Source organism: Equus caballus, chromosome 10 (genome assembly GCF_041296265.1).
Source record: "Equus caballus isolate H_3958 breed thoroughbred chromosome 10, TB-T2T, whole genome shotgun sequence".
Taxonomy (NCBI): Eukaryota; Metazoa; Chordata; class Mammalia; order Perissodactyla; family Equidae; genus Equus; species Equus caballus.
Window position 1 is genome coordinate 16,282,378 of NC_091693.1, and position 12,030 is coordinate 16,294,407.

At 58.2% G+C, this 12,030-nt stretch overlaps 1 protein-coding gene and 1 long non-coding RNA gene across 3 annotated transcripts; one reads left to right on the forward strand and one right to left on the reverse strand.

Moving 5' to 3' along the window:
* Positions 1–713: 713 nt before the first annotated feature.
* CKM (creatine kinase, M-type) lies at positions 714–10,220 on the reverse strand. The gene is made up of 8 exons (XM_001502522.7): positions 9,873–10,220; positions 7,656–7,866; positions 6,786–6,940; positions 6,183–6,315; positions 4,018–4,189; positions 2,837–2,960; positions 1,774–1,963; positions 714–1,246 (listed from the first exon to the last, which is right to left on the reverse strand). Exons 2-8 carry the CDS (start codon positions 7,846–7,848, stop codon positions 1,068–1,070), a joined length of 1,146 nt encoding a protein of 381 aa, XP_001502572.1. The 5' UTR covers positions 7,849–7,866; positions 9,873–10,220; the 3' UTR covers positions 714–1,067.
* LOC138915936 (uncharacterized) lies at positions 3,351–12,010 on the forward strand. 2 transcript variants are annotated; one of them, XR_011422443.1, is made up of 3 exons: positions 3,351–3,641; positions 8,441–8,624; positions 11,885–12,010. It is a non-coding gene; the product is annotated as an uncharacterized lncRNA (long non-coding RNA). The 2 variants fall into 2 exon arrangements; XR_011422442.1 differs by lacking the exon at positions 11,885–12,010 and having other exon boundaries at positions 8,441–8,832.
* The last annotated feature ends 20 nt before the right edge of the window (positions 12,011–12,030 follow it).

The following is a 12,030-nucleotide window of genomic DNA, read 5'->3' on the forward strand; positions in this document are numbered from 1 at the left end:
TCTCCAGAAGGCCCGTCCCCAAAAACTTTACGGGAATGCTCTGACCCAAGCCCCAGTCTGGAGGAGGAAACAGCTGGAGCAAAGACACTGAGGTGGCAATTGCTGGGTGTAAGGAGAGAAAGTGTATATAGGAATCATGGGGAAAGAACTGGAAAGATGAGCCTTCAGCAAAGGGTACACATTGCAGTTTGACCTTGAAGAATCGCAAATAATAGGAGTGCGTTCTAGGAGATGCGGGGAGCCATGGCAGGTTCGTGAGCCAGGTTAGGGAAGTTGAAAAGACTGGTAGCAGCTACAGAGGGATGAAGTCACGCAGCACAGAAGGCGGCCAGTGAAAAGCATAATGAGGTATATATGATGAGATGCACGGGAGGTCTCAAACTGGAGGCCCGGGGGCCACATTCAAGTCTTAGACGTTTTCTTGGGCCTGCATTTCTCCCTGGAGTGAACCCTGTGTTAGAGATCTGAGCCTGAGTGATCGGGAGTCGAGTTTGGGAAGGGCCCAAGCTTGGCTATGTGACACTGAGCCACACCTCTCTGGATCTCAGATTCCCCCACGGAGCCTTACAATTTTTGGATTTGACTCTGTCCCCTAACTTGGCTTCATTTTAGAGATGTGATAAAAGATGCCTAGAAAGGGCGAACCACTTCGAAGTCACACAGCGGCCACTTGCAAAAGTCTCTCCTCCCTCCATAAGCATCGCACACAAAGCTAAGGCCACCATTGCTTTTATTTGTTGCTTTGCGTGGAGAAAAAGCACCAGCCCCAGATGCGCTGGGGAGCTCCACCAGCGAGAGCTCCAGGTGGTGGGCGGAGCTCCGGAAGACGAGAGCGCGTGAGGGAGGCTTCCTATTGGCCAGAACCCAGAGGATGGAGCCCATTGGTTGGAATTGTGGTTGGAATCGGAACTCCGAGATGGATGGATAGAGCCCCGGGTGGACCCAACCACGATCGGGCCTCCGGAGGAAAGGGGCGGGGCCAGGGACGAAGGGGCGGGCCTCCAGGGGGCCCGGGCCTCCCGGGGGCTGGGGCTCCAGCAGTCGACGGCGGCGGGCAGGCTGGGCGCCTACTTCTGGGCGGGGATCATGTCGTCGATGGACTGGCCCTTTTCCAGCTTCTTCTCCATCTCCACCATGAGCTTCACACCGTCCACCACCAGCTGCACCTGTTCCACCTCGGACGAGCCCAGCCGGTCGGCGTTGGACACGTCGAACACGGAGCCCACGGCGGCCGTGTCCACGCCCCCTGCGGAAACAGGAGGCAGGGCGTGAGGAGGAAGCAGACGTGCAGGGGCGGGGTCGGGACGCGGCCCCCGTGCCAACTGCGACAGCCGCATGTATTGAGTGCCTACTGTGTAACAGGTTGCGTGCACGCAGAGCCCCCTAGACGTCTGTCTATTCAAGCTCCCCCGTCTCCGGCTTTGGGTACCTCACCCCTCAACCATCCAACAAGAAAATATAGCATGGTGGGTAAGAGTGAGCTCCCGAGCCAGGCTGCCTGGGATCGAACCCCCACCATCCTCCTCTTTACAGATGGGAAACTGAGGCCCCTAGGAAGCCGGGGACGTACACAAGGTATATTGTACAACCATGATGCTGTCATATTGACTCCTATGAAATAAGGCGTGCTGATGGCCATTTGCAGAGATAGAAACTGAGGCTCACAGAGCGGCAGCCTCCCCGACCCCAGAACCCGCAGGGATGCCCCCGCTTCCCTTCTGCCGCCGCAAAGGGCGCGCCCCAGACGCCGCGTGCGGGGCCGCGGGGCCGCACCTGTGCCCCGTTTCTGCAGGCGCAGACGTTTGAGGATCTCCTCGAACTTGGGGTGCTTGCTCAGGTGCGCCAGCTTCACGTGCACGCCTCCACGCAGCCCCGTGCCCAGGTTGGATGGGCAGGTGAGCACGTAGCCCAGGTGCTCGTTCCACATGAAGGGGTGGCCGGCTTTCTTGAAGATCTCCTCAATCTGAGGCAGGGGGAAGAGGACCAGGGGTCAGTGCCAGTGGGGGTCGCCAAACACACGCGCGACCGGGAGGGCGTTCTGAGGGACAAGGCGTGAGGATGTGAGTGGGGGCGAGGTTCCGAGGGGGCGGGGCTGGAACCCAGGAGGGAGGAGATTCTGTGAGGAGGGGCCACATGACACAGACAGTGCAAGCATTCCAAGGGTGCTGCGCTCGAAGATGCTTTGGAAGCAGGTTCTAAGAGGCAGAGCCTGAGCATAGGGGAAGAGCCGGGTTCCAGGGGGCGTGGCCTTGGAAAGTGGGTGGGGTGAGTGCTGGGGGCGGGGCTTGGGCATAGGGAGGAGTCATGGTCCGAGGGGCGGGGCCTTGGGAAGGGGTGGAGCGGACAGTGAGGGGCGGGGCTTGGGCATAGGGAGGAGTCATGGTCCGAGGGGCGGGGCCTTGGGAAGGGGTGGAGCGGACAGTGAGGGGCGGGGCTTGGGCATAGGGAAGAGCCCGGGCCCGAGGGGCGGGGCCTTGGGAAGTGGGTGGGGCGGACAGTGAGGGGCGGGGCTTGGGCATAGGGAGGAGCCCGGGCCCGAGGGGCGGGGCCTTGGGAAGTGGGTGGAGTGGGCAGTGAGGGGCGGGGCTTGGGCATAGGGAGGAGCCAGGGCCGGAGGGGCGGGGCCTTGGGAAGGAGTGGGGCGGGTGCTGAGGGGCGGGGCTTGGGCATAGAGAGGAGCCAGGGTCCGAGGGGCGGGGCCTTGGGAAGTGGGTGGGGCGGGTGCTGAGGGGCGGGGCTTTGGCATGGGGAGGAGCCGGGATCCGAGGGGCGGGGCCTTGGGAAGTTGGGGGGCGTACAGGGTGGAGTCAGAAGTCAGTGAGCGGCAGGCCCTCACCTTCTGCAGCCCGACGCAGAAGCGGCGGAAAACCTCCTTCATGTTGCCCCCTTTCTCCATAGAGATGACTCGGAGGTGGTCCTCCTCGTTCACCCACACCAGGAAGCTCTTGTTGTCATTGTGCCTAGGGTGGGGGGCAGCAAGAGGCGAAGGAATCAGCTCCGCGGGAACCCCATTCCTCCCTCTTGCAAACACATGCCCCCCGCTCTTGGGCAGCGGGCCTGTGGGGCAGGAGGCGGGACATCATCGGCTTCTTCAAAACCGCGGAAGCTTAAGCCGGCGGACACTAACGGTCCCAGGGTGTGTGAAAGCTCGAATCCTGGGATCAAGGGCTTTTAGGGTCTTAAGTCTTTGAGTCTTAGAATCTCAGAATCTTTAAAAAATAGATGCCCGGAATCAGAATGGATAAATCTTGGAAATCCTACATCTGGTCTCAGGACAGACAACCTTCCCATCACATTGTGACATCTCTGGAATAGAGTCTTAGCGTCATAAAACTTCAGGATCTGGAAATGTTTGAAACCACGGAATCACAGAATCTGAAATGAGTGGGATCTGAGGACCTAAAAATATTTAAAATCTTGAAATCTTAGACTCATCCAATCTGGCCAACTTAGAACCCAGACGCTTCAAATCGTTTGAAACCTAGATTCTGGAAAACTTTTTAAATCCTGCCTCTGAGAATCAGGGATTCAAAGATTCATGGAAAGCCTAACTAGCAACAATAGTTAGTGGTAAAGATCATACTAACAGCCGAGATGGACTGGCACTTCCTGGATACCGGGTGCTGTTTCCAGTACGTTACGTAAGTGAGCTCATTTAATCCTCAGCTATGAATTAGTGTGATGTCCATTTTACACAGGAGGAAACTGGGGCAGAGAAACAATAAATAATGCACCCAAGGTCACACAGCTGCTAAGCGGTGGCCCTGGGATTTGAGCCCAGGGAGTCTGGCTCGAGCCTGAGTTCCTAACTGCCACCTCTCTGGTCCAAGTTTCCCAAAATGTGACACACAGACCACAGGGAAGGCAGGGGCGGGGGGGCAAGATCATTTTCTGGGGCACTTGGCAAGGTCATTATTTGTAGGGTCTTGACATTGGTGGAGGAGTGAGGAGGAAGGTGAGGGGGGGACGGGAGGGGGTTGGGGGGAAGGGGCTGCCCTGGGACAGGGGGCACCTCACCAGATGCCACGGGCGTCGGGCCAGTCTCGGGCCATGCCTGAGGCCAGCAGCAGCGGGGACACGGGCTTGTCGAACAGGAAGTGGTCGTCGATGAGCTGCTGTTGCTCCTGCTCCGTCATGCTCTTCAGAGGGTAGTACTTCCCCTTGAACTCACCCGTCAGGCTGTTGAGGGCTGAGGGGCCACACGGCAGCGTGGTCAGCAGCCTGCCCACCTCAAGCAGGGTGTGGGGGCCCAGGGACCCCTCACTGCTGTCCCTAACAGACCTGGACCTTGGCCCCGTGGAGGTCCTAAAGGCGACTATACGCGATGTAAACCCAAATTCATGACATCCCCTGAAGCATGCTCTTCCCCTGTCTGCCCGGGTCCCCGGAACAGCCACCCCAAGTGCTCTCTCCCAAGTGGACTCTCCCTTCACACCCTGCCCCTCGCATCCAGTGCACCGGCAAGCAACACTATCCCGGTGCCCACTCCAGAAAGTCAATGTCTCAGGAATCTGGGGAGCCATCAGTCAAAATTACTATCATACAGTATATATAGGATTCGCATATATTCCTATGCATAATAATTATACGTTTTGTGGATAATAAATATATGTATATATGCATAATATTTACATAATATATACATATTTATATACATTTTATACATTACTATATATATACTATATGTATACTATACTATATATATACTATACTATATACTATAGTATATTGTTAAAAATAAAATATGTAAACTTACAATTGACTAAATTATACTTAAAACAAAGGTAATAAATCCTCAAAACTATCACTTCCTGATTATTCTACTACATTTACCATCATCTATATTCTTGAAGCCACTTTCATCTATCGTATCTGTGTGGCGGAAATACTATATAATGATTTGCTGCCTGGCATCTCTTTGCGTCTCTTCCCGTCTCTGTATGACGTCACGTTGATAACTTACAATTGGCCGTGGTGGGAGAATTTACCCCACAGAAATTGGCAGCCATTGCAAATCAGGGCTTTTTTTTTTTTTTTTTTTTGAGAGCCAGTTGTTAAACATTTACCGGAACAACCATAGTCCTATGGGTTTTACCTCCAAAACATACCCACTCTTTCTCTGCATCCCATTGCTATCCCTCATCCCTTGCCTGGACCACTGCGGTTGTCCCCTCCTGGTCTCTCTGCTCCTTCTTTGCTGGCAGTCTTTTCCCCACTCAGCAGCCAGAGGGATCCATGGAAGTCTGAACCAGTCCCTCCTCTGCGCGCCACCCTCCCATGGCTTCCACCTTCCAACAGCCCACAGGCTCTGCACAACCTGCCCGCCTGCAGCCCTCTGTCCTCGACTCCTCCCCTCTCCCCCTCGCCCGCGCGGCTTCAGCCACTCAGATCTCCTTGCTCTTCCTCCCACACACCTTCCCACCTCAGCGGCTTGGCACTTGCTGTTCCACCTGCCTGGAATTTTTCCCAAGGCAGGCTCCTCCTTGTCAATCAGGTCTCAAACCCTCCTTTCTAAGCTAGCTCCCCTCCGTCATCCTCTGCCACACCCCTTGTTTCGTGGCTTCATGGCCCTTTGGAATTATCTTGTTCTTTGCTTGATTGGTTTCTGTGTTTCTTCTCATCTCCGCAGCAGGCTAACAGCCCTGTGAGAGCTGTGACCTTGTTCATCTTATTCACCTTGGGGGCCCCAGCTCCCCACACAGGGCCATAAGAACCGCAAATGTTTGCTGGATGGATGAATGGATGGATGGATGGATAGATGGATGCATGCATGCATGCATGGATAGATGCATGGATGGACGCATGCGTGCGTGGATAGTTGCGTGCATGGGTGCATGGGTGGATAGATGCATGGATGGGTGGATGGATGGGAGGGTGCATGGACGGATGGATGCATGCATGCATGCATGGGTGGATGCATAGATGGTTGGATGGATGCATGGATGTCAGGACTCCGGTGCAGGTGGGCATCTGCATGGATCTGTTCAAGGCCCCTCATGTCTTAACAGCCCCCCAGACTTCCACCAGGGATAATACTGCCAGCTGTCACTCACCAAGCAGCCATTATTTACCAAGCTCCTTCCGTGTTTTGGGATATGGGGGCCCAGGGAGCCAGAGACCTGCCCACGGAGGAGCAGAGCCAGAGCTGGGTGAGCCCAGGGTGGGCAGGGTAGGGGTCTCACCTTCCACGGAGAGTTTCTCCACCGCCCTGCGCTCCCCGCGGGAGCAGTGGGGGGGCAGCGTGTAGCCCTTGATGCTGCGGCCAGTGCGGACGCGGCTGCTGAGCACGTAATGAGGGTCCAGATCGTCTCCACCCTGGAGGACGGGTGGGGGTCAGGGCCTGGTGGACCCTCCTGGGCGCGCCTCCCCAGCTGCCCCCTCCCCAGCAAGCCCGTCTCCCCCAGATCCTCCATCCTCTCTGGCTCGCTGCTGTCTTCTCATCTGTCCCTATTTTTTTCTCCAAACCTCTCTTCCCCGCTATTTCTGTTTCTCTTCTTCTCTCTCCCTGTCTGTCTTCCCATCTCTGACCCTCTCCATCCTGTCTCTGTGCCTCTGTTTCTCCCTTCTCTACACGTCTGATTTGTGCTTCTCCCCCCGCCCGTCTCCTTGTCTGTCCCTGTGTCTCTCTGTCCCTCTCTCTCTTCCCATCTCCCTCTGTCTCTCTCTCCATCTCTGTGTCTCTGAGTGCTCCTTCCCACCTCCGTCCTTCTGCGTCTCTCTCCACCTCCGTCCTGCTCCCTCTGCCCTCTGTCCCCCAGGCCTCCCCTCCCCTGGGGGCAGCCGACCTTGAGGTTCTCGTGGTTGAGGTCAGTCTTGTGCTTGTCGGTGGGTTTGTAGCCCCCATGCCGGTCCTGGATGATGGGGTCGAAGAGTTCCTTGAAAACCACGTAGGACTCCTCGTCACCGGCCACACAGCCCACGGTCATGATGAAGGGATGACCTGGGGGTGTCAGGGTGGGGTCAGAGGTGCTTGTCCCCAGCAGGGAAGGCCTGGGTTCCTGGGTCCAGTGTAGTCTGTGTGTGCGTGCACGCACGAGTGTGTGTGTGTGTGTGTGTGTGAGCAGAGCTTCATTCAAGACCTCTGGGTCAGAAGTGAGAAGGCCGAGGGTTGGCAGGACAGGGTGGGAAGGCTGGGAGAGGTCAAGGTGGCATCTGGGGTGAGAGAAGAATGCTGGGGGGCCCAGCAGAGCAGGAAGGGAGTTTCAGGGGGCCAGTGACAAGGTATGAAAAGTATTCCCATTTCAGAGTCCCCAAATCCTGGAGGCTTTACCTAAAAATTTTCAGAAGCTTCAACTATCAGCTCCCACAGATAAGCAGAGACTTGAAAGATCCGGTTGTTTCCGAGATGGGGAGAGAGAGGCCGGGAAAGAGAGAGCCTCTCCCCTCGATGCTACGATGAGTCGCAGGCGAATTCGGGAACCGGAGCCCCTGCCACCACTTCCCCTCGCCCTCGCGGGGGCCCTTGGAGAGCGAGCACAGCACCAATAGCACCCCCTGTCAGGTCCCGAGAGCTCACTTTGTTTCCGGCGCTGATTCCAATGTTTCCATACCAGGGGGGCCTATTTTTTAGGTGGGGAAACTGAGGACCCAGGAGGTGGGATGGAGGCCTGGCAGCCCCTCCCTGAGCCCCCACCTCCTCCCTGTGACGCGCTTACCTGGGTTGTCCACACCTGTCTGGATGACATCATCCAGAGTGAAGCCCGATGGAGTCTCCTTGTCGCGCAGCTTCTTGTAGATGTCAAAGGTCAGCGCCTTGGCCATGTGGTTGTTGTGCTTGCTGAGGTCCGGGTACTCCTCTTCGGGCTTGTAGTTCAGTTTGAACTTGTTGTGGGTGTTCCCGAACGGCATGGCGGCGGTGTTGGGGGCCTGGGGGGGCAGGCCAGGAGAGGGAGGTCAGCCTGTGGCCAGCAGAGACCAGCAAGGGCACAGAGCCGGGCATTGAGGGTCAGGCCTAACTTCTGCGCTGTGTGACTTGGAGCAAGAGGAAGCCCCCTCTCTGAGCTCTTGCATCTTGACAAGATGCATCAGGAGTCTCCGGTTAGGATCTTGGCTCTGCCAAATCCTGGCAGGTGACCCTGGTCTAGTGACCTTGCTAAAGACTCAATTTCTCCAGCTGGAAAATGGAGAGGGGAACCCCTTGGGCCAGAGTAGTCATCGCGGTATGAATAAGAGTATGGGTTCTGGAATCAAACACCCTGGGTTTGAGTTCCAGCTCTGCCATTTACAACAAGCTGTGTGACCTTAGGCAAGTTGCTTAACCTCTCTGTGCCTCGAATTACTCATCTGTAAAATGGGGATCGTGAGAGCACTCAGCTCATGGAGGTGCTGGAAGGATTAAACGAGTTAATTATATAAAGCGCTTGGAATAGTGCCTGGCACACAATAAGCATTATTTTGCTCAGCCGTTATTATTATTATCATCATCATCGTTATTTTCAAGGTCTCTGTGAGGAGCTGGAGAGAAGGTGGACGGTGTTGATGGGAATGAGTGTGTGACCAGAGAGGGGACAGCCTCTCCGCCACGGTTCTTGGGTGCTCAGTCAAAGAGATGAGGAGCAGCGTGGAAGGGAGGGCCAGGCGCCTGACCTCACTCGTTTTGCTGACAACTCTCCCGCAGGGCTCAGGTGAGAAGAAAAGCTCAGCCTCTGGGGTCGACAGGGCTGGGTTCCAATCCCACCCATGCTGTTTCCCTGCTGTGTGATCCTAGTCCGGTGGCTCAGCCTCTCTGAGCCTCTGTCTCCTGTGAACTGAGCCTTCCCCTTGGGATTCCCAGGCGGATTCTTCGAATTCAGGCACAGGTCCCGGCATGGGACTGGGAACTGGTACCCAGAAGGGATGGCTGCCGTTCTTGTTATTATTTTTATTTGCAAGACCCAGGAGGGAGGAGGGACCCTTCAGCGGTGGTGCTGGGGGGGGGACCCTCTCTCCCGGCTCCAGGAGTGGGAAGCGGGGAGGATGATGGGAAGGAGATGGGGACCCAGGCAGAGGCCTCAGGCCGTGGGGGATGGGGACCACGAAGCCCTGTGAAGCCGCTGTCCAGGGCCTGGGTTTATTTTTAGCAGCTGGCAGGCTCCTCCCCGCCAGCTGCCGCCCCCCAAACCCGCTGCCCACATTCCAGGGGCTCAGCTTGCACCAGCTCAGCAGGCCGGAGACAGGTGGGCCAGGACGGCAGGGCGGACATGCATCCAGGCCCTGGGGCTCAAGGGCTCCCAGCCCAGAAAGACCCCTTCGCAGGGCGTCCCCACCCCCACCCCCAGGAAAGGGCCCTGAGCCCAGGAGACACGAGCAGAAATAGCCCCAGAGCCACACACGCTCACATCCCCCCAGATGCGATCTGGGACCCCCAGATCAAACCACAAAGTCACAGCCACACACCCCCGGGCTCTGGGACACATGCAGGATACAGGCACTCCCGGGGACCACGGAAAGTCAGACACAAGGTCGCACTGCTGTGGGACACAACAGGGACCCACAGGGTTGAAACCCCAAAGAACCCACAGCGCCCGCCCTTGTGGACCGGGACGGGTGAGGCGCAGGCGCCTCGCACGTCTGGTGGCAGCCCGTTTCTGGAGACAAAGCGTCAGGAACAAGGCCAGGCCCGCAGCCCCTGCAGGGGATGACAGCTGGCAGCTGTCAAGACTCCTTTGTCTCTGGGGTCCCTCCCCAGGACCCTGGGCTGCAGAGGTCGCGAGCCCCAGCGGGAGGCTCGCAGGTGGAGGGGACGCCCAGACGAGAGGTCCATCTTCCTGCACACCTGTATGCAGGAGGACGTCGGGCGGATGCCCGAGACCCCTGCCAGAGCCGGGCAGGTCTCTGGCCCCCATGGACACCCCCACTCCGGCCCCCACCCGGAGTCCCACCGCAGGCGGTACCTGGCTGGGCTGTGCTGAACGGGGCTGTCTCTATCCTGGAAGGTGACACTGACCCGAAGGATGGGCCTCCAGCCCTGGCCTTATATAGGGGGGGCCGGGCTGTGCTATTGGCTGGGAGGGGCTGCCCCCAGGGAGGGGGCCCCCGAGAGCAGCTGAGCTGCCCCCCCGGTTCCCTGGGCACCGGGCCCATCCTGGACCCAGGCATGCCTTGCGTCCAGCCCCATGGCCTTGTATGGGCTGCCCCAGGGGCTGGGCCCTGGCCACCCCCTCCAAGCTGATCCCCCGACCAAGTGCTGAGTTTGGCTGGCGGGGACAGCTGGCCCCCAGTCAGGGACACGAGACAGTGGCAAGAAATGTCCCAGGCACGTACAGGCCTCTCTTCGGCCAGGGTGGCCTTGACCCTGGGAAATGGCAGTGTGTCCTGGGCCCTGCACGTGGGGAAACCTCGCAATGGCCCCAGGAGAGCCAGGAATCTGGATTTCCAGAAGAGGAAACAGACGTCCAGAGAGGCCGTGACTTGCCCGCTGTCACCCGACTATAGGGAGCATATGACCAAAGCAGGAGTGGGAATTCAGGGCAGGCTGACCCCAGAAGCCTGTGCCTGGATGCACTTTCCTCCTGGGGAGTGAGGTGGGGGAAACTGAGGCTGGGCGGAGCGGAGGAGATTCCAACTCAAGGCCGGGGTGGGAGGCGGTGGTCGCCATCCCGCTGCAGTCCCCGTCCCTCCGGGAGGTTTCCGCTCTGGAGGGGACGCCCCGGGGACTCTGCCGGGAACCGGGGTTATTTTTAGAGCGCGCGCTGCGCTGTCTCCTCTGCCGGAGGCCGAGCCCCGCGGGATGGGGGCGGGATGGGGGGCGCGGGGGCAGGTGTCGGGGGAGGGGTCGCCACGTGTCCGGGTTAATTATAACCGGCCGGCTCGGGTGTCCCCGGCCTCGCCTCCTTACAAGGGCAGCCGCGGGCCCGGGAGGCGCCGGGCGCGCAGGGCAAGGGGGCTGGGCGGCGACTCGGGCGGAGCAGGAGCTACGGGCGCCTCGAGTGTGTGACCGAGTGTGTGACCAGGGGGGACCTCAAGGGCTGAAGAGGGGATTCGGTGAAAGGGGGGCCTACAGGAAGCTGCGTCCTCCGCCTGGAAGGCGCCAAGATTTCAGGACGAGCGAGCCCAGGGAGCCCCCAGGATTGCAACCTAGAACAGAAAGCTCCTTTCCCTCTGGGGGTCCTCGCTCCTCCCTGGGTCTCCATCTTTTCTGGTGCCTCCCGGGTCTCCCCCATTTCTTCCCAGGCAAGTGGGGGCTGACCTGGGGAAACGGGGCTCTCTCTGCTAGAATCTCCCTAGACTCCTGGTGGGGAGGGGGACGCGGAGGAAACTTCTCCTTGGGGCCCAGCGCCTGAGCTCTCCACCCACCTGTCCCTTCCCGGCAAGGTCAGAGTGGCAAAGTTCTCCTTCACGGTTAGGGAAGCTGAGGCAGGGATAACTAAAAGGAGTTGGTCTGGAATCATAATGCATTTACCATTTCACCAATTTTTTATTAAGCACTTACTGGGGACACAGCAGAACTCACCCCAAGCCACCGTATGCTGTGATGTCGGGGGCCATAAGGGCTTTGAAGGAAAATGAAAGAGGGTGACAGATGAGTGATGGCACAGCAGGGGAGGTCAGGTCAGGCCTCCGTGGGGAGGTGACATCTGAGCAGAGACCTGAAGGAGAGGAGGGAGCCAGCCATCTGGGGATATGGAAGGGGAACAGCAGGTGCAAAGGCCCTGAGGTGGGTGTGGCTTGGCATATCTGAGAGACAGGGAGGAGGCTGGAGGACTGGAGCAGATGGGGCAGAGGAGAGAGCAGGAGGAAGATGAGGATGGAAGGGGGACAGGAGGAGTTTCCATGCCTCTGTGGGTGGGATAGGAGCCCCTGAGTGTTGTCAGCAGGGGAGAGACCTGGTGGGTGGCACAGCCGGGCCCCCTGGACCCCTAAGAAGCCCTTGTGGGGACGTTTGACATTCTTTCTGGCCACACAGTGTCAGAAGCCCTTTCTGTGTTTGGGGCGTTCCCACCTGATGACAGCCTCCTTTGAAGAAGCCAACAATGTCAAAAACTCCATTTCCCAGGATCCTTTGCAGCAACAGTCCAGTCATGTGATCAGGGTGAGCCAATCAAACACTCC